Here is a 23,334-nt window from a genome sequence, read left to right on the forward strand (position 1 = left end):
GTTTCGCCAGTGACTCACCGTATCCAGATTGAACAGGCTCGACACCTTCTTCAGGAACCCGTCCTGCGACTTCTTCTTCCTCCTGGTGGTCATCCTCCTCTCCTCTCAAGTCGGTCGCCGTTCGATGTGAATTAATCCAATTAATCCCGCCGCTCAGATACCACTGAGCCACATACTTTTCTCACGAAACTCACGGAACCGCACTTCACCGAAACAAAATGGCAAAGGTGCATTCACATTGATTAGGATCGATCCGAACGCGGATCAATAGGATACGGTGGGCGCGGAAGGAAACGTGGCGATCGACTCAAATAGAAAATTCTGCCAATCTTAAATGCATCGTTAGCGTGATGGAACACTGATCGTGTACGAAATAGTTCCGCGATTAAAATTGGATATTACCTTCTCTACCGGGTTGTACGCGTTCAAATTGTTACCGATATTGAACACATCTTGCAGGAAACTCTGCCAGTGCCGTTATTAAAAGATTCTTTTTTAATTGGCAAATGTTCTACGTGTTTCTGATAGTATCGTTCTATATTATTTAATTGCGATTTTCCCTAGTACATAGTTAAGAAAACGTACAAATTTAGATGATCTCTTGAACAAGGGATCTACATAATTTAATATGCTTATGACTATAATTTTACCTAGAAATTCTTTCAACTTTTTTTTCCAATGAACTTCTAAATACGTTATATTTTCTATTATATCGTAAGAAACTGTTGACAATCTTAAATATCAGAGACCAGATAGAGAATAACGATATTTATATTGCAGGTCCATATTATCTGCAACGCTAGAGTTTTTACAGCTCCTCAAATATTCTCTATCGCCGTTCAGTAAATTTTGCATATCAAACTTGATTCCTTATCTATGTTTTCATTGTCCTAATCGCAGCCGCGCTACAATGAAACGTAAAGGTACGAACGTGGATAATATTGTGTCCGTAGCAGCGGCGAGTTTAACGTACGGCTGCAACGTGAAAGTGCCTCGGCCGGTTGAAAACTCAATCTAAAGGAAACACGAGACCGTTGCATAGGTCGGTAATTTTATATGCGTCAAATGCATCATAGATTCTGTGTTACGATTACGGGTGACACGGGAGCCGTATTATGCCCCCACCACGGCGGCCTATTTTCCTAGCTGGAGCCCGTGTGCCTTGTTTAGTGTCGCACGCAAGTGCAGCCCAATTGATAAAACCCAGGGACACCGAGAGGCGGCCTACTTGGATCGGTTAACCCGAATTGCTTCGCGAATAAACGCAGGAAATTATTCCTCCTCGGTCGGCCCTCACGTGCACACCGTCCACGATATTATGTAATGTTGTAATCGGTCCCCGCCGATACCGGGCCACACACGTGACTCACGTCACTTACGAAACCGCCGATTCGAGTAAATGAAACGGAAAGACTATGTATATCCGTGTGCCGCGCGCGACGCGCGAAAAGAAATCAGTGGAAAATCCGTCGCGTGAGCAACTCGAACGCCGGTGGCCTCGTTGAACCGCACGGACATCTGATATCTGGCATAAACTACGCTCCGCGATTCATTTTCATTCTGTCTTTGCTCTTTCTGCTTGCGGTGAAATGTTTAGACGTTTAGGACGTTGTTTTATTACCCTGTTGATCGCTTTGCAATTACGGCTACGCGTAGAAACCCACTTTCAGCTGGATTATAATATTTGATTTATTAATCTGTTAAACGAATTACTTTTGTATCGTGAAAATGCGCGTGGAACTACCTCAAGATAAATTGCTGCGATTATTTCGTCAGCTTGTTGAGCAGATTATTATTTAACTGTGGCAACGTGTAAAGGGCGAGTTCAACGTGGCCAGCAATATTTACTCTTATCTGTTGATTTGATCATCTTTTAACTGTGAAAACATGTATAGTGCTACATCAAGTAAAACAATAACGAATATTTTATGAGCTTGTTGATCAGATTATTCTTTAGTTATGGAAATATATTCTGAGCTAGATCAAAGTGGATACTAATGTTTAGTTTCTTAGCCTGATCATCTCTTAGCTAAGGAAACATGTACAAGGTTACTATGAAAATATAGCAGCTGTTATTTTATTAGCTTGATCTTCTGGTAACTTTTTAACTATAAATGGGGCTAACATAGAACTACTACAAGATGGAGAATAAAAATTATTTTACAAATCTGTTAACCAACTTACTTTTGAATTATGAAAACATATGTCGACTACTAAAGTAGCATAAATATTGTCCAAGACATCCCTAAATATGAGTAGTCTACCTAACAGTTTAGTTTCCAAATGACCTAACATGTAAATCATGAATTCGGTTTATTTACTAAAAAGTAATACCTTTTTTACACGTATTTTTCGTCATGAAGCTTAAAATAGTGTCAAAAGTTCATTATTGCATAGGTACTTTTCCTAAATAGATGTCAACTTCGGTCCAATTAAATTCTCAACATATTTACCCTTTACAATTAGCAAGCCTAATCTCCAGAACATTTCCATTATCCACAACTTTTCGGACTACATTAAATAGATCATTTTCGCCTACACCACGTTTGAATCTTCATCAATCATTAACCACAAACGAATTTAATACTGCAAAAATTATTCCCACAGTTCAGTGGCGCCACCAGCGACCATTAAAGGGACAACGTAAAAATGGTAAAAATAAAGACTGTGCCAATTAATTTAGAACTAATATTACATGGTACCATTTTACTATCCTACATTTTCAATTGTTTGAAACAATAATCTAAATCATATAAATAATTAATAATTTAATCCATTATTCTCGAAACATTCGATTCAATTCTGCGATATTCGATGACCGGCGCGCCACCTATTTCGAAATCGATCGAAATCGATTCCTCGAGTTCCGCGAGACCACGAGCGAGACGCAGAGAAAGAGCGGCCGCGAGTCACGCTCCATCCTGTGCACCGAAAAACGAGTTACGAGTAAAGGTTACTAGATGCTCCCGTAAAGAGAATGCACTCTCTGGTCAGACCGGTGAACCGCCACGTTCTGGCCGATCGATCAGTGAAAGTACGAAACGCAAAGTGGCACACGACGATGTCCGTCGGCGCGCGTATTTATGTGTGCACGTATTTTTCCAAGCGGCAAGTAAAAAACCGATTCTACGCTCCCACGAAAACTGCTATACTCTTCCCTCCTTACATAGCCTCGATATTTGTGTATGTGTATGTGTATCTGTTGTTTGTATCTATATGTGTGTGTTGTCTGTGCTCGAATGTGTGCGTGTGTACATGCTGGTATGGTGATATCGTAAACAGGTTGTCCGTCCGTCTCACTCTAGTGCGCGCGAACGTACTCCTGTGCAGCGTACCACGACGAATGACGACGCGGATAAGGAAACCCACGATTATGAGGCTTCGATTTCCACGTGGACATTCATTCTGTCACGAAAAGATGAGATACTAACGCGGTAAGTTTATGTAACAAATCTAAATCGATGGGTTCGAATAAATTGTTACTCTTATACAGCGCTGTAAACGAAATATGCAATTACATAAATTAAGAGAAGAGATATTCGTGTAGTGTGCCATCTCTTGCTGTGGCGTGTACGTATACTTTAGCTAAAGCGAAATTCCGACGAAAATCTGCTGGAAACCGTACCCGATTCGTCATCGTAGAAAGCCGAGAGCCGACACGTCAGATACGTCATACGGCATCTAAAGTAGTATCGGTTCGTCCTTCGCTGGTATCGCTTTCGCGGCTCGCGATGACACGAAACACGAGTCACGAAACGTCACGAAGCGGCTAATTCTAATTTCCAGAAGTATCTCCTTGGATCGCGTGTACCGTTACCAAAGCAGCGCTCGTTAACCCTAATATTGATCGAATTTCCGATCGCCACGTGTGCCTTCCGCGTCGCCCGCCAAAAAGAAAAGTGAAGCGTCGAAACGATCGTCGCTCCGTTTTTCTTCGAGCTCGACCGTCGCTTTACCTTCGCAGGAGTAGAAATCACAGATTCTCACGCGGCACGCATTTAGACGATAACGGGTAGCCGCATTTGCCTGCACCAACACCACTGCACTCTTATCCGGCGTCCGCTTGAAAATCACCGTGTACCAGGACGCCCCTGCATGCACGATTCTCGCATTCCACGAGAGACACGGACGCACTCACACAGCCGTGAAACAGGTTGCTCCTCTCCCGTCCGTCTCGCTCCAGAACGAATTTCTACCGCCAATCGGGCCACGATATTTCCTCGATCCGACACGCAGCAGACAGATACGGGAAGAGACAAAGGATAAGCGGCTGCGACGAACGTCAATATGTACACGACGGTTTCTTGATCGCATAAAGAGTTCGCGGTTCTCTATATACTTGCATCAGCGGCACGGTACCACCACCTCGCTTTATTTACCGCCGTCGTGCCGACTGGCTTCCCGTTTCCCGACTGTACACTGCTCCGGCGTATCGCGAAGACGCGAGCACCGGTCGCAGCGCGAGCATAGGTTAGAAAATCACTGTTGTGGGTCGGTGGTAGGTCGCTTGTTGTCAAACGACGAATGTCAGACGATCTGACGTTTCGCGAGCCCGGTCTGGTTTTCGCGACAGTTGCCGAGCAGGTTCGCGTGACACGGTTACACGGCACTGTTGTAACGCCGATTAAAATCACCGACGCACCGGTTGGGAGGTTAGGTCGCCACAGACGCCTCCTTCCTCCTCGCCACTCTCCGCCACTATGCCGCTTTCTCTCTCTCGCTCTTCCCGGCCACGATTGCGCCCGCGGAAGGAACGCGCCGCGTCCAGGAAACGGAACGTTTTTCCCGCCACACGGTACGACACTGGCTGGGTTCGCGATACCGATCGAACCAGGCCGGACTGCGATCGAACGAGTGGCCGAAAATAATTCAAGCGTGCACGCAGAGAGGCGAAACTGTCAAGAGCCCTCGTACGCTTTACCGAGCTGGCCGTGGACGGGCCTCTTTGCTTGCTGACGTCATCGCTCGGCCGCCGGCATGAACCTCGCTGCACGCACGGAGAGTGCCGAGCCGAGTTCAGCCGGATCTGCACGAACCTGCACGAACCTGCACGATCGTCTTTGCGAGAACGCCGCTGGGCGTTAATCCAAATCAACTATATTGTTTCAAAATTAATATTCGGCTGTTAGCGACACGAATCTCATTTTTACACGTCGAAACGCATAGTTTCGTTTCGCCGAAAGAAATCGTCGATCGAAAAATGGTGGACGGTTTGGTAATCGACGATAGTCGGATCTTATGTAACGAGCAATCGAAGATCGATTTCAGTACCGCCATTTATGAATTTGTAATTCTATACTGTTTACGGGGTTACTGATTGAACTGGATTATTTTGCTCGGCCGCGATGCTGGGTTTTCGTTCGAAAATAACACGCTCCTCGTAGCAGCAATTCAAGCCGCGGCAGCTCGCTTTCCCGTAATTCTCTCGCGAGCTATTATTTCTGTGAGAGTTCACGGCGGCGTAATTTTTTATCCGTTATTTCAAACAAAATAGTGGCCAACTCCGCACACGAAAGTGGTCGCGCTTGTTCGCAGCCGTGTGCCACGGTTTCCTCTCTTGCTTCCTTCTACGTATCGCACGCTCACGGTAGAAACATACTAACCGTGCCGAAGACGTTCGTTCCTGGCGACGAGACGACGCCAGTTTCGTGCCAGGCCGATCGCGCGAGGTCGTGCCGCTGTTTTGCAGTCGGGGGAAGTCGAGATAGATAGGAAGATATCGCTTCAGGCACTGCCGTAATGATAGGCGGCTTACACGAATTTTCGGCAGCTACCTGTATATTATTCTGTTTACATTTCCTTTTCAACTGCCGCGAACTCGACGCACTGTATTCATCCGAACATTTTAGCTCGGAGGCTTCGTTGCGAAAAGAGGATTTTAAAATGTACACGCTAGTCGTAACTATGTATGTATACACTGCAGGAAAATATTTCACATTGAATTTATAATCACTTCTCCAAAAAGAATGTATGTTTCATCAGTATTTTATACGATTATTTTACTTATCGCGTTTGTTGGAAATTTTAGTTTGGACGATTTGAAGTGAAAAGAGGATTTTAAAATGAACACGCTGGCCAGAATAGCGCGCGCACTGTAGTCAAATATTTCATATTGAATTTGTAATTACTAGAGCAGAAAGAATTAGTGTTTGAACAGTTTGATTACTAATGTTCGCCGTTGAACAAATATATATACACGGACAGTTTACTTATTATATTCGTTGGAAATTCTAGATTCGACGATTTGGAGGGGAAAGAGGATTTCGAAATAAACGCGTCGGTCAAAATAGCGCGTACACTGCAGTCAAATATTTCGTGTTGAATTTATAATTGCTGGGGGGGAAAGAATGGATGTTTGAGCAGTTTGATTGCTAACGTTTACCGTTGAGCAAATATCTACTCGGCCGGTTTATTTATTGTATTCGTTGGGAGTTCAAGACTGGAATAAAAAGAGGATTTTGAAATTAACACGTTGGTCAACGTAACGCATACGCCGCAAGTAAAATATTTCGCAATAAATTTATAATTCATTTTTTGATGCAAAGAGAGAGACTGGACGTTCGTGAGGATGGACAACTAATATTTATCTTTAATCAAATACTTCCACAGTTATTTTATTAACTTGTTGATAACGTACATTTTATCTCCACTTTTTTCATTTGTACGGTTATCATTGTGAACTGTAAATCTTTATAATGCAAGTTTATACTATTATATCTTCATTTAGATTTTTACGGATAACCACAAAATGAATTACGCACTCAAACATGTTATGCTGATGAATACTTTTAGAGAAATTTAGACGAGCAGAGATTTTAACTAATTTTGTTTAACGTAACTGCCGCGTTACTTGCATATGTATAAATAAATTATTTATAATTGAACGTTAATATTATCGACAATCTACAATGTTCCAATTTCACTAAAAATCGCAAAAATATTAGAACATAATTCTCCAATTTCGATTTAATCAAATGAAATACTTTAATTTTATAAATTCACCGTGGTTTTCGACGCGGCAGCGAAAATGTTAATAATATCCTTGCAGCGAAATTAAAGCTGCGATGTCGCTGATATTTGCAATTTCCGCTCCACAAAGTCGCGTGTCTCGCGAATACTATAAACGCATAAGATCTGCAGTGTGGGTTGCTCGTTACACGATCGAACAATTAACGTACTATTCAAAACGCGGTAAATTTCCAAGAAGGGCGACGCCGTCGTTTCGAAATCCTTACAAAATGCCCAAGGAATTGGGCCACCGAGACATTCGAGAATTTCAGCCGCAGCGGGCTATTACCGCGAGGCGAAGTCAAGATTGTAGCGTCTCGTTTCGGTAGCAAGAATGTTGCCGGCGCGTCTACATTCGCGGAAACGTTCCTTTCCCTCTTAACGAGTCCCGTAATGGGCAAAAATTTCTGTTGCCGTCCGTTGCGTCTGCGCGGCAGCTCGGCCGGGCTTTAAATGTCCCGCGGCTCTCGCAGTAGTCTCCTTTGAGAGACACGTGGTGTGTTTGCGAATCGACAAACTGGTCCCGGTCTCCTAATCCCGACGAGCATACCCGCGCACGTGCCAAGAAATATCCGCCGCATTCTTTCGTCGGTTTTTTCGCTAGAAAAAAGAGGGAACAGATTACCCGCGATTTCGGGAGGACGTACAACGAGAGCACACTGCGGTCTTTTTTATCCTGCAGCGTATGCAAATCGTAGGTCACAAGTCGTATATTTCACTGCGTCGCGATACCTCCGTACCGTTCTCCATTCGTTGCGCGATTTAAACGGGAAAACCGCCACGATTATTAAAAAATGTGTTACGAATTCTCGTAGAATTCCACGCTATAGTTTAGACACTATCTTCTAGTTTGAGTATTATAAAAAATAATGTGTTTAGACGGACCATCTATAATATGTTGGAAAAATTCGTAAACGAAGTTATGAAAATGATGTAATGAAGAAACCGAGTAGATGCAGTTCCAAGCAATAAAAGGATCGTGAGAATTGGCACGTTAGTTTCTTTAACGCGTCAAGTACCCAATTTCAACCCCGGAAAATCGGAAGTAGATAATTAAAGTTTACCGTAGTAACTATTTAACTCCACTTTATTAAATTAAAAGTAATATCTTGTCGGTTTTTAATTCTATCAGTCTTTTTGCTATTTTAAAGTGCGACCACTCAATTTCACAATAAATGCATAAAATCTACAGTCAGACATTTATAACCGTTGTTGGAATAGTAACAAATACATATGGAAAACGCCGATGCAAACAGTTGCCTAGTTTTACAAAAACAGTACCGAAAAAACAAAGATACCCGTTCTGAACTAGAACACCCCAGTTCGATGGCCCCGAAGAGGTTCGCGCCTCTTCGTCCGCCATCTTTTTTTCTTGCCCAATGGAATTTAGACCGGTTAAACTTCTGATTGCGCGGGGAAAATAAATGCGTTGTTAACCGAAAGCGGTCAGCCGGGCACATTCATGGCCGGGCGTCCTTTTCTTTCGCGGCGCGACGCTCCGAGCCATATGACCTGGAAACTTAAACGAAACCTTTAGAATTTCCGGGGAGGCAATTTCGCTGGCGGTGCATTTCTCGCATGTTGCTGTATGCAACCGCGCGCCACCGTCGGAGTACGTCGTGGAACAATGGCAACGTTTAATGCTGTCTGGCTTGCCGGGGCGCAATTTGCATTTCTCTAACGGACTTGCTCGCCTTCGGGAGCCGAGGCCCGCCGAAATCGCGTACGATGCATCGAAGCCAGCCTAACGTTTGCTTAACGCTGCCTTTGTGCTGCCCTTTGAGCCGATTTCCGGCCAAATTTCCCCATCCGAGCCGGAAATTACGCGCGGAGACGCCGCTACCCAATATTCCGAAAATTGGTCGGCCGAAAATTGTTTGGCCGACGACCGGCCTCGCTTTCAAATACGTTTTCCGCGCCACCTCCACCCCTCCCCCCCCTCTGGAACGATCAACGAAATCGATCCAATTCGACAAATTGAATCGTAGGGGAAAAGCTTGTCAAAGTAATTGACCGTTCCCAGAGGCGCGTGTGTCGGCGACTTGAAAAACGTTGAACGTGTTTTTCCACGTGCGCCTCGGTTCGACGACGTTCTTCTTGACGCGACCTTTTCATCGGGAAGTGTGCTCTGTTATATAATCTATGCATGGATAACATCGTGGCGAATCGAATGGAACGGTAACGACAAGATCGAGCGAAATCTAATTAATCGTTTCGAAGCGTGGCACGAATCGGAACTATGAGTGACACCTATGTATTGTAGTGTCTGCACGGCAAACTCTACCGATAAACCATCCCCGCCGCCCACATTGTCGAGTACGCCCCGTAGAAAGTGATTTACGATTATCGCGGAATCTACGGCGGCACTTGTTACGTCGGGGGAAATTCCCTTAAGGGGGAAGGACGCGAGGTTTCCTGTCGGATAAGCGAAATTGGAAATGCTTTTTTGTATCTGTTCTTTCGATAATTCTGTGGTAAAAATCTTAAATATTCGACGTAAAAATTAGAACTATTGTAAGAAAAATAAATCTTAGTCAAACGATATCTGACAACTTTAATGAGGCAAATTATGGCGCTAATTTCCCCTTTAATGTGGATTATAGTACAACTGTATCTAGTTATTTAAATACTCCAGTTACTTAGTGCAATGCTTCATAATATAATATTAAATAATGATAATATTATTAACGATAATATTCAATTGTTCAAACATTCCAGTTACCCAATATAATGTTTCATAGTACAATATTGGGTAATTAGAATGTTTGAAGAATTAAATACACTTGTAATGCAATCCTAGTTAATATCATTATCTAATGTTTTATTCTTGACCACGCTCTCAGCTTTTATTATTGCATTGTTAATAAGTTACATCTCCCTTTTTTTTTAATATATAATATTATTGAATATAACTTGTAAAAAAATTCTACGTTTTCTTTCCCTTTCAATATTCTTTACTTGTCCATTTAAACACGTTTAATGTATAAATGATGTTTTAAATACAAGATAAGATTTACTCGAACTTTATGCGACTTTTATTACGATATAAGGTTAAATAATGAATGCTGTCTTTAACCCTTTAAGTACGGGTCACATCAATAAGCGTTTTAGCGTAACTTTCGCGACAGCCGGGTACACATCAATAAGCGTTTTTGCGTAATTTTCGCGAGAGCCGGGTAACATCAATACGCATTCCGATATATTTTCTTGAATTAATATCCGAATAACGCTCATTGACCATGTAATCATTTCTATCTATTGTTTGTCTTTTTACGACTCAACCGCCTGGTGGTTTTATAGTGTTTGTATTATTGACATTCATTTAAATATAAACATGTTTTCTTTCTATTCGGAGCAAAATGTTTTACGTCTGGCGTGTGCGATATCGGGATATATACCCGTACTGAAAGGGTTAAAAAAGTCTGAATTTTTATAAGATCAGAACCTGCAAAACGAAAACTCCGAAATATTCAGCCAGAATTAACTCGAGAACGAACGGTGTAATAATTGTAATTAGCAACCGATATTTGCCAGCAATTAGTCGGCCATCGCAGAAATTAAATTTTCCGCGAAAAAATCGTCACCCCCGGCTTGAACACGAGATCCTCGGGCTCCTCCGCTTCTCTGCTCGCAGGTTTTATTCAAATACTCGAGTAGAACGGCTGATTGTAGAAAAAAAAATTGCGCGACGCGTTAATTAACGCGGTAACAGGTAAAAACTCGTCATTCCGAGCTCGTTGTACCGCGAAGAAAGGAAAAGGGCGGGGATCGTCGGGACAAAAAAAAAAAAGACCATACAGAGAGAACAGTGACGGTGCAAAACAATTGGTATCGTTGTTTATTGAATCGAACACAACGGGACACCGGGGTGAATACCGCGGAGGATGCTGGAGCTTAATTAGTGCGTGTCGGCGACCGAACGTCACGAGCTGTTCCATTTCTTTCGCCGTATTCCGCAGAGTTCGTTTCTCCGCGGCTGAATCTCAGCAGTCCCTGCATTCCGCGCGACCCTAGTAATGAGAGAAAACAACAACAAAAAAGAAAAAAAAAAGAAAGAAAGAACCATAGAAAGAAAGAAAAAGGTAAAACAACAACGGTTGGAGGGACAGGAAGTTATGTGCCGAACACCGTAGGCTAATCTCTCATAACTGGAGTGGCTCATTTGCGGCGAGAGTCGCGAATGCTCATCGAGCAAGGAAGGACAAGGAGAGGAGAAGAAGGAAAGAGAGAGAAGGAGTGGGGTGGAGAGGAAGGAGGAGAGGAAAAGAGAAAGGAAGAGGGGGAGAGAAAGAAAAAGGGATAAGTGCAGCGCGAATGCGTGTACCAGAAAAGGGACGGGCGGAGAACGAGAGGGAACGAAAGCTGTGATAAAGCCGGCGGGGTGGAAGGCGGGTGAGTTAAGGTAATTGGCACCAAGCCCTGTTTCCTGTGTTAGTTACTGCGAAACATTGCGCGTGAAGGGGATTTTCGAGATTTTTAATACCCTGGAAACGGATGAAGCGCCCCTTTGAACAACAATAAAGCCGTAATTACAGGCGAACCGTGAAAAGCTCAGCGCGCAGTTCCCTCGGCAGATACGACGCCATGAAAATTAAACGTGTTTAACTGTCGAAACAAGAGTGCGATAGAGAGAGAGGTAGCTAGGGAGAGAGAGAGAGAGAGACGGGAGAGAATGGCCGGGGCCAGACGGATCGAAAAAATACACGGAGGCAATGAGAAGCGCCTAGACGCCCGGCGCACCGCAAACCTTATTACGCCGGCGAACAAACGTCCCGGTGATCGTCAGGCAAACGTTTCGCTTCCTGAGAATGTTTATCGGGCAAGGTAAAAGTACCTATTATGAAACACCGCTCAATTGTGATCACCTACTTGAAACAACAGTATTAACACATTCGCATCGGGATATTTTTCCTTAAATTTTCATAGAAATCGGGACATTTTGGCAATGTCAAGATATTCTAACATATAGGTAAACGAGAATTCTTGTTTCCCGATGCGAATGTGTTAATAATAGAGTAACAAATAGACGGATCACGTGAAAGAGGGTGTAAAAGTTCCAGTCATATTTTCGAACACCCTATTTCAGTCACGCAACTACTGTCACGTAACAATATACCGTAAAAATCATATTTATTCGAATACATACTGTGTACTTCAATTTTCTCGATAAATTAATTATTGTAAAATATAGCCAGATCTGTCTATTTTATTCGTATCATTTTTAATCAATATTGAATTCTTATTTGAAACTCAACCACGTTATTTAGAAACATCAAGCGATCCTTTGAAATTGCAATAAAATCGATGACAATCTTCTACCCCTTGGAAAGCGTTCCACAACAGGTACTTTTACCTTAATTCACTGCAAATCAGCGCAGCGATTGCGAGTTCCTCCGCTGTTCTAAGCATCATCGTCCGAGAGCCGCGATTCTGCGAAAATATTTCCACAAAGAGCAGGAAGAGAGACGAGAGAGAGACGAGAGAGAGCTAAGTCCTAGGCCGTGGAACGGAACGGAATAACGCGAAGGGAGGCGCAGCTTTTTATCAACTTAATTAGCGCACAAAAGCTTGACTACCGTGCACCTGCGACGAAACCGTACATTTCGCGGAATTCCTCGAGCGGGAGAACGTCTTGTCCGACCCCGTGAAAAAGACAGCCAGAAAAATAGCGCGGCCTGTGTTTCGCGCATATTCCGCCATCGTTATTACGGAAACATTTGACGTCCGGGACGACCAGCGTTCGACCACGTTGCACGCCATAAATCATCCCGAAGACGATTCTATTCGAATTCGACGAAGCTGCAGGCGATCCGATCTGCACACGCTCGCCAGACAATTCCTGCGGGAACTCACGTCCGCAAATCGCGGGATTTTGCACGCTGCAGTTCCACCAATACTTTCCACGGATCTCATCCTTCGACGAGCAAATTATTAGTTTAGGACATGTGGAACACCGGAATTTGATTCAGAGTCACTATGCTTTTATTAGACGCTGATGCTAGGACGAATTCGCGAGTTCATTTGTAAAATTTCTCTGCGGCGATTTTAATATCAGCTCTCGTCGCTTGCTTCTGCATTCTGTATGAAATTACGCTTTTTATTAGTATAAAAATTTCAGCATTGTCCGTGATCGTTTGCAAGAGCTTGGCAGAATGGGCTGTGATAATTAGACTGAATATTTTATACATTTATGACAAAATTTAAAACAATGTAAAAATTAAAAGGATTTTAAAATGTCAGTGTAGTATTTTTAATTTATATAAGGTTTTAAAGGCAGAATTAAAATTCGCAATTCAGTGATAAAACTTTTATGGTTTCGGTAACAATGTTCTCTATACAGTAATGTTAATTTTATATATAATTTCTGCTGCATTATAGTCTCATTTATTTTAATACACGATGAAAAAGCTCGGAATTTACTTTTCTGTATTAGGTTCTTTTGCGATCGTTCTTTAAAACAATTGGGCATCTGTTAATTTTATTCATTTCAGTTAACAGTCCATGCACATAGAACAAGTACCATTTAATTTTAATTTTTACCAATCGTTTGGCAAGGACCACGTCAAACTCTATAAACTCAGATGCCTGAATGAGTGACGAAAATGAAAATTTTTATACCACGATTTCTCGAAAAGGTGCATAAATGCACCACTGTAATAATTCAACCTTGATCTAGAAGAATTGAAAGGGGGGAGATAAGAGACCAAATAAAGCAAAAACTGTCTAAGAAGTTAAAGAGTTCGCTCTGCTTAAAAGAGTTTTCATAAGAGCTGTTATACTAAAAGAGTTTTAGAACCAAGGATACTAGAACTTATACATCCGAGTTTTCTTATTCTGCTGTTCAAACTAGAGACAGCGGATGTTAACCAAATCCTCGAAACGAAGCGTCCACTCCACATCCCCTCGAAACAAGAAAGCGAAAAGCGAAGAGCACCGGCCGTAACACGATAAATGCAAACAGGTTTTCACTTTTTTTTTTCTGGATATCTAGAAAAAGGGCTCGCGCAATCGGAATACTCCAGCGCGATTCTGTTTTTACGTTTTGCCGTTCGTCGACGCTATAATACATCAAAATTCATAAAGTGCTCTCTAGAACATGGACACAGCTGCGCCACCGAGAGCTTAAAAACGCTGAAAAGGTGCAAAAAAGGGATTCGCCCTTTTCCATCGGTGTTTTCGGAACCAATTTTTACGTTGCATCGGTAACGTGACGTAACTCCATCGGTTGTAACAACTAGGGCTAACTTATTCGCCCCTTAACACGTTGACGCCGGCGCCGATATTCACGATTTTCTCTGCGAGTCGGCGCCCGAAATTTACAAAAATTAAATAATTATGTTAAGTTTATAACATTGAATTTCTGTGTTTTTACTATTGAGTATCTGTTTATAATGTTCAGATAAAATAACATAAACTTATTTTGTAGTATCTATTTTGTGAAATGCAAACAAAATAAGCAAATGTACGCAGTCTACGGGTCTGACACGTATGACCCACCGGTGGTATGACCGGTCAACGTGTGAAACACCTGCGCTCGATGCTGTTTTAACTCCAGATGCAAAATTGTTTATTTTTGCCGACATGCAGCGCTTCCATTCTATCTATCTTAGCGGCATTTCATACACACGAGAACGAGTCCTCAGAGTCGTCATTCGGGCGCAAACGTTAACGTACGCTGACCCGGTATTTGTTTCCGCCGGGAAATGCTCGCGCGTGTCAAAGACCCTGCATTTATCGAAATCAGTTTTTCGTCAAGAAGATCCGCGCACAGTGCGACGAAAAAAAAAACAGACACGTAGGATTTGGTTGAAGAGAGTTTTCACGTGTAGGGAGAGACGCGGCGCGAAATTGTCCGCCGCGAACAAAGGCCCGGCGGTAGAGTGATCTGCTTCGTATCGTTACAAAGGGAACAAAAAGCGGCGGGAGAGCGTCGCAGTGGGTGACGTATTGTGGATATTCGAAACAAGAAGATGGAAGATGAAACGTATCCTCTCCAGGGAGGACGCCATTGAGGGGTGGCGCGCGACACGCTCGAGACTCGACGGCAAGAGCCATCGATCGAAGCTCGATTCTTCGAGATGCTCGCGAACGATGCGAAGATTTCCGATATTGAAATTCGCGGCAAGGATATCCGTGTGGCGGAGCCTTGATTTCATCAGTCTCGGATCCCCGTTTTAGAAAATCTACAGAGGAGTTAATGCGTCTTCGACGATCGTTAACGTCGCAGCGACGAACGAATCGAGTGTTCGAGCTGATCTGCAGCCGCAGCGGTTCGGATTGGAAAATCGTGTACCATTTATGTTTCATGTTTAAACCGTCAGTGATATTGACATTATTGGTCACTGAGTTATTAGATAAATCACCGCTGAATACTTTTTAATACGACTTTATTTTAAAGGAGAATTATGGAGGATAATTCTTGTATGTTTATTAGATATGTCCAATAGGCATGAAACTTGAAAATGTACAATGTAGACATGTAAGTATTGCATTATAAATATATAAATATTGCATTAACTGCAATATATTAATTCTGCATAGATATTTGTTTTCATCCTTAATTATTTAAAGGATATACGATACAACAGTGGTTCAACCGTGGTAATAACCAGTGGTAATAACACCTATTAACACTTTATTTTTATCAAAGGGATTGCTATCTTTTAATGTTTTTAGTAGAAGTTATTTTCTATGTAATCACTTCTCGACTGTCACCGTATTCATCGCAAAATTAAATATATAAATTGCGTAATGCAAACATATCGATAAAGATCGGGGTAAAATGTCGGTAAAAATTCGTTGGATGTATTTACTATTATTTTCCGTTTGATCTACACATTCTTTTCATAAATGCATAAGATCGCTTATGGTTATTTAAAAAGCGTTTGATACGAAGATTTAGGATTCGTTTAGCCGAAGTAGACACCTGGAAGTTGATTTTCCAGGCAAACGGCGCCCGATTTTCCAATCGGGACCGCCGTGTGCCGACACGGTCGGCAAATCTCCTTACCGGGATAAATCTCCGCGGGACATTACGAACATCGGAGGGAGGAGGGGTGGTCTGGGGGAGAGCAGTCGAACTTCTTAACAAAGAGTCCCGCGGATGGGGAGTCTATAGCGGTATCAAGGTTTAACGAATCTTTTTAAATTCACGGGCGCGCGTCCCCTAACCACTTGGCCTCGCAGTTTTCCTCGGTTTCTCCTTCGTCTTGCTCTTCGTCCAACCCATCGAGCCTCTTCCACTCCCGCAGACCGGGCCTCTATTGGCGTATCAGCATGGGACAGAGCCCTAAGGCGAGAGTAAACCCGATTAGACGGTACACTAAATCTCATTCAACCAGCCTTCATTGTTAAGTGCCTTCACCGTCTTTCTTTCCTCGTAAAAAGCGCTCCGCAACCGGCCTGAATTGCCAAGCGATGTTCTCTCCCGCGGAAACGCTCTCCTGTATTTTCGCCTGTTCCGCCATTTTTTACGAGAGGCACCACCGTTAAAACAGTCGACACCCGGAGCAAATTATACGATCCGTGATTTATCGACCGGAGACAATCGCGATCGGACGTTTTTCACGATCGCCTCGCTGCTACTGGGGATCTTTCCATCGAATCTTCCGCGGGGCGGTTTCACTTGTTAACTGAACTATGTAAGATTTTACCGAGTTCCTCGGTGAAAAAGATTTCGATTATTATATTTATTATTAGGGTAGCGGTGCTGGTTAGTCTTGGTTGGTCGATTGCTGTGATTTTGGCTTATTTTCGGAAATAATTAACTTTATAGTTATGGAGTGGGACATATTACATTTTTTATTGGAAAAAACACAGTCTCCACTAGTCCTTCCAAACCCAAACACATCAAAAATATGCATACTCCTGCGAATTGTTTAGCATTGCAGACATTACTAACTTTTTCTATGCAGGCGGCCCTCGACTTTCGCACAATTCGCTATTTCGCACGTTTTAAAAAATTCTCATTTTATTTTTAAAACTTTGTGAGCAATGTTGTTCCGATCAAGAGATCAAGACTTTGACAATTAAAAATATGAATGAAGCCTCTATGCTTCTAGACAAATTTTTAACTATTAATATAGTATGTCTCAAGTACGTAGGGCAATACAAAAAGACGTGTTACAGAAATCTTTATCACGAAAAGAAAATAGGAAGGAGTTACTCAACTAACTCTCGAGAAGTTTCTAAAGAAAACACCCGAAAACTAAATAGATAAATAAATACTTTAAAACACCGATTTCGATGCTTATTTTCTTTTACATCACACACTTTCAGGAACCAATTGTGTGTGAAAGTCGAGAGCCCACTGTGTTTAGTTTCTTCAAGTTTTCTACGCCTTTTCCTTTTCTTCTTTTTACTTGTCACTGTGATCACCTATACAATTCGTTCTAGTTTATAGTTCATTAAAATCTCTGCAAAAGAAATTCTTCTTCGCTATTTCTCTTTCCTCAAAGTAAATTATGAAGCTGTTCGATTTGCACCGATAACGATCAGAAAGATGAATTTCTTTTCTTTCGTTTGAACCGAGTTTCTGTTTATTTTGCGTCGCGCGGCCGATCAGTCGAAGTCAGGCTGTCTCTATTAAGGCTTTACCGCTCGCGTGTTATGATTTCTGTTATGACATAGACGTTCACGGAAACGTTTGTGTGACCGCGGCCCAATGCCCTTTCAGATAGAAACGTCTGGCCGCGATCAGTTCCACACGACCCGTCGACGTAGCACTATGTCGGAATTTTTCGATAGCGTTACACGTGTGAGTTTCGAAAAAATTTTTCAAAATTGCTTGCGAATGGGTTCGAGGATGGTGGAACCCGACTCGGCGACGCCTGAACCGCAGCCCGGTTACAACGAGGCCCAGATAAAGGAGCGGAGGCGCTTGAAGGAGCGTTCTTTGTTCAACGATTCCGTCGGCTACCGGAAAGTCGCGCGGGTCCAGCACATGAAGCGAGAAACCGAGGGGATTCCAGATCAACCGGACACGACCAGAGTGATATATACCGAGATGAGTCACTTTGAGCCCCACGGAACGTAGGTAAACATGTAACGATTAAACATTTCAGACGATTCTCGTCCTAGTTTCGTATAGCCTCGAACACAGTAATTATACAATAGAAACGTTCTACAAAAATTACCACGTGCGTTACGTTCGCTCGTTGTCTTCATTCTTCTTTTATTTTCTCTGTGGCCGTGACGAACGTCTCCGTCTGTTTACACAAAACACGCGACGATCGTAGACACGTATCCGATAGTCTTTCGTCCTCGATGCTCTTACATCTCGAAATATACACTGCGCATGTAAAATTGAAAATCGAAAATCTACCTTTTATCGTGATTTGCAGACATATTACCAATAGAATTAGTTAGAAACTACGGAAAAATTTTCATGAAGTAAATTTTACCGGAAGGAGCAAGTAATTTGGAAAGGGATCGTTCCGACACCGATTATGATGAAAGTGAAATAAACAGTGGAAAACGAAGCGGCCACCATCATGTATCCGAGGCACAAATGAGACGTCCGATGCCGACAGCGACGATGAAATGCATAACCATTATAATACTCATTATCAGATATGTAATCATTAATATTATCATTATTCGATTTGTAATAAAATCAATAAAATAAAATAAATTCTTCGTAATAAAACCGCCTGAAGCGCTACGTCTTCTCTTAACACGTTCACCCACCGGTGGGTCATTTGTTTATTTTGCTTGCATTTCACAAAATAGATACTACAAAATAGGTTCATGTTATTTTATCTGAACATTACAGACAGCTATTCAATAGTAAAAACATAGAAATTCAATATTATAAACTTAACATAATTATTTAATTTTTGTAAATTTCGAGTGCCGACTCGCAGAGATAATCGTGAATATCGGAGCCGGCGTCAACGTGTTAAACGACTCCGTTGATTTAAGTCGCAAGTCACGGTGACCCCGCGGCTAGAAATACACGGGTACACAGATCTCCGAAACGTCAGTAGCGTTAATGTAGCACGGACGTTGACGAGATTACAAACATACTGTTCCGTACGATTCGAACAGCGTCAACGGACGCAACGATGGTAATCGTTTCCGTCGAAGCTCCACGACCGGATGAAAATGGAGATGCATAATAAATGCTTAGCGAACACCGGCGAGCACCGGGCGCGCGTATCGATTAATGCGTAAGGAGCATTAGAGGGGTAGATTCCGCGATCTGGTAAATATTTTCACAGGCGTTAGTGCAGCGCCGACTAATCGCTCGTACTTAACGAGAAACGGTGGGACCTTGATGCGCCGGTCGTTCCAGCGATCGCATCATTAAACCGCAACGCCCTTAATAACGATGAGGTACCGTGCTCGTTGTAACCGCGTAACCAGATGGTAAGAACTCGAGTCGCATGCGTCACTGTCGCGCAAATTGCTTTTGCTCCCCGGCGCCGCGCACTCTTTCGTCACCACCGTGGCCCGCGCGCGTTCCTGCCGTTTGATCGTTCCTAGCCGTGCCAATACCGACGAGAATGTCGCGTGATGTAGTGCGAGCGATTTTCCTTCGGCGAAAATGCATTCTCGTATCCCTCGAAACCCCTCTCCGACACGTTCACGCCGGTCCCCGGATCGCGATAGACGATGTCTGGGGTTAAAGCGATCGGCGGGATATTATTTAACCCTCTGCGCTCGAAGCCATTTTAATACAGAATTTCTATTTTATAACACTTGTTGCATTTTGCAGATATGAAATTCAGCTTTCTCGTTCACTTTTAAATGATCTGTTTAGGAATTATTTGGGAACTTGATACAACGATTTTTGCAGGCGCTTTAGAGTTACCAGTCGAGTGCAAAGGGTTAATTGATCCATTGGACGTATCGCGTTGGTACAAACAACAATCGCGAACACCGTTCGATGCACCACGTGTGTGCTGTTAAGTAGTCCGCTGTTTCATCAGCAAGAATTTTAGCGTAATGAGGATACAACCAATTCTGATTTTACAGGATAGATAGGTTACATAACGAACCGTGGAAGAAAATATATCATGTAAATTAACACATTGCACTACGATTTCACAGTTCGTCATGGAATTGTGTAAGAAGCACATTGAATTAATCTTTTTAGACCGTGTAAAAACAGAATCGTGCTGTGAGATGAAGTCAGCTAGTCTGCGAATGACAAAAAAGATACCGATCTTCGTAGAAAATTTTACGCTGCTTTAAAAAAAAGACAGTTGACTACCCATCGACAACAAACAACAGGAGAAGGAAAACTCTACCGGAAGCTGTTTAAAGTAACGTGCAGGTAGGACACTGTCAACCCCTTACCTGCGAAATCACTCGTATATTTATCATGGAGAAAGGGCAGTTTTTTTCGTGTTACGACGAACATACTCGTACTACGATTTCAATGAATATTTCCGTAATACGCGTTCGTAACTTTCATACAGCTTAAGATAGTTAATGAAAAACTTGTTGAAACTATATCTGCACACAGCAACAACTCGACAGTAGATGCGAGTTAAGCAAATTTTATCGTAAATTATTATTGTTATTATAATTAGCGGACGTATGTAGTCAGAGCAGGGTAACATTGTATTTTAATAACAATTAGTAAATTGATATTTCACTTTAGATTATGCATCTATTTCATGAAATAAAATACCTTATTTATTGGAAATAATGTATTTTGAAAAATAGAAGAATTTATTTGCTGTAAAATATGTTAAAAGATAATATTTCAAATAATACATTATCATAAAAACACTGAATATATTTGGAATATTTTATTAATGGTAAAAAAATATAATCATTTTAGTAATTTCAAGCGAACAAAGCAAAAATACATTAACATAATGAATACTCTTGAAAATAATATCACTTGCCAATAAATTAATTATTTTCACAATTCATTTTCAAATTATGAAAGTATTCTGTTTTACGCTATTAAAATGAAAAATATTCAATTTTATGGTTTAGAATATTAAGATCAGATATCTGTTTCATGCTTCAGCCGCGGATCATCGAAATAAGCAATTTCATTTACCAAAATTTAGTTCCCCCATTGAAAAGCTATTTCATTCGTATTATAAAGGATCTATCATTTTAAATAACATTTCAAATATTATCTCTACAAATATTAGTCAGCTCTGCGTGCAACACGGTTCAGTGTTTGCGACCACTTCAACGCGAATTTAGAAAAAATACACGTCGTTCGCGGCATGCTGTGTGCAAGATAGGCGGGGAACTCCGTCGCAGTCGAAGATTTAAAAATCGGTGGACACAGTGAAGAGGTTAACAGGGTGGTTGGTCAAGGCCGGGGATCGCAGCGGGGCAATCCTCGGATTGCACCCGCGGCGAGACACGGCGTTATAATTAAAGCGCATGACGTCAGGAAAGTCGAAAGAACAAAGCGGCATGCTTGGAGCGAAAGCAAAGCAGCGTCGGCAAACGTAAGCTGCGAATGCTCACCTGGTCGCCGTCGTGTCCTTGCCAGCTGTCGTGACTCTGCAACAAGGAGAACACAATATGAGTATAAAGCGTTGAACGTCAGACAAAGTGCGGGACGAAAGTGACCGTTCAAAAATTCATCCGGGTAACTAGACCCCCGACTTGCCACTTAAAACGGAGTTCTTGTTCGTTACATCTAGCCGAATGAATTTTTAATCGCTCTCCCTCCCCCCCCCCCCCCCCCTCTCTTTTTCTTGCTCGCTCTTTCTTCGCCACTTTGCAGAATTTACATCCTTTGATGCAAAGGGTGGGGCTCCTTTAGGGCACGAATCGGTCGCTCTCGGTACAATAGCATCGACAACGTTTCCGTTCCGCGAAACATATGCTCGGCAACAAATTTTTACGATAGCGCCGCCGGTGCCAAATGTTCCGCAACGCGCTTTATTTGTCGTCGGTGACCGGCTGGGAGCGGAATCCACCTGTGAACTGACCACATCGTCATCCAATTTTCCACTCTTCCATCCCGGCCATGCATCGTCCAGATTTATAACCGGAAATTTGGTCTATGACCATTCGCGTGATTGCGCCCCTGAAAAAAGCTAAGAGAAATGGCCCGTGACGATGGCGACGAATAAATTTCTATCAAACGCAACCGCCCCGGTATCGTTTCATCTCGTAAATCGATCGGAGCGTCTGCTAATTTAATGTGTACATTCGTCTGGTCCGCGACGGTATTAGAACTGACAGAGCAAGATGAAAATCTAGGTGGAACTGGGACCACGGAATTTCCACGCGAACGTTTTCTGTATTTTATTCCGATTGTTCGGTATCCGTTGCGACCGCCGTGACGGAATATTGTCAGAAACAATGAGTGTAATTTTGTAATTCTTTCTAGCTAGAATGTGCAAAATAGCAAATTATGTGCAAATAGCTTGAAAAGGTATGCAGCTTGATTAAAATTTTATTAACTAGAATTTTTATGCAAATTGACGTGGATATGAGTTTACCAGCTGGTGAATTTTTCGGGATTAACGTAGAATAATAATACAATTTTCATCAATAGTGAAGTTTAAGTAATTAATTTCATTAAGGAAACTCAAATCGATAATTGTGGATTTTCTATATTCGTTAGGAGAAGAATAAAAATATTTGCATAAAGAATTTAGATACATTGTTAAGACGTATTCAATTCTTTATAGTTAATAAAAAGGCAAATGAATTTGCATCTTCATCAATAGTATATGATCAATAGTCTACTGATAATGAAACTAGAAAGTTAAAATTCATCACATCGGATGAGATCTTCACTCTTTTACATTCTAAAAATACCCTAAGAAAATTTGTTCGAATAATTTACAGTAAAAATGAATTTTGGTTACTAGAACTTTGGAAACAATCAGTGTATTCATATGTAATTAACATAGAACGCATCATCGTAAGGATCTACTGCTATATATAATACATATAATTATACTTGTAATGGATAAATTACTTCTTCTTCAATGAAATTAAAATAAGTCAAGTTAAATTAAGTTAAATTAAAAGAAATTAAAATAAATTAAGTCAAATTAAATTAAAAGAAATTAAGTCAAATTAAGTTAAAATAAATTATATTAAATAGATTAAATTAAAATGAAATAAACCAGAAATAATTAAACGAAATGAAACGATCCGAAACGAAACGAAGGGAAACAAAATGAAACAAAATGAAACAAAATTGAACGAAATGAAATGAAACGAAATTACGCAAAATGAAATGAAACTAAATTAAATTAAATAATCTACGTGAAAACCGCACATCCTTTTTGCACCGTCCGAATTGTTTGACCCGTTGCAATTCGGCGAGTTGCGCTGAAAATAATGCAGATATTGATGGGACCCGGAAGGAAAAGGATCGACAGA

General features: G+C 41.8%; 1 protein-coding gene across 9 annotated transcripts in view; it reads right to left on the reverse strand.

Moving 5' to 3' along the window:
* The window catches only part of Dlg1 (MAGUK family member discs large 1), a 630,693-nt gene that overhangs the window by 251,833 nt on the left and 355,526 nt on the right, over window positions 1-23,334 (reverse strand). For all 9 annotated transcript variants that reach the window (XM_078194782.1, XM_078194778.1, XM_078194784.1 and 6 more), the window contains one exon: window positions 21,454-21,489. In XM_078194782.1, the coding sequence (XP_078050908.1) occupies window positions 21,454-21,489 (36 nt within the window). The remainder of the gene's footprint in view (window positions 1-21,453; window positions 21,490-23,334) is intronic.

The sequence above is a fragment of the Augochlora pura genome, chromosome 11 (assembly GCF_028453695.1).
Source record: "Augochlora pura isolate Apur16 chromosome 11, APUR_v2.2.1, whole genome shotgun sequence".
Classification (NCBI taxonomy): Eukaryota; Metazoa; Arthropoda; class Insecta; order Hymenoptera; family Halictidae; genus Augochlora; species Augochlora pura.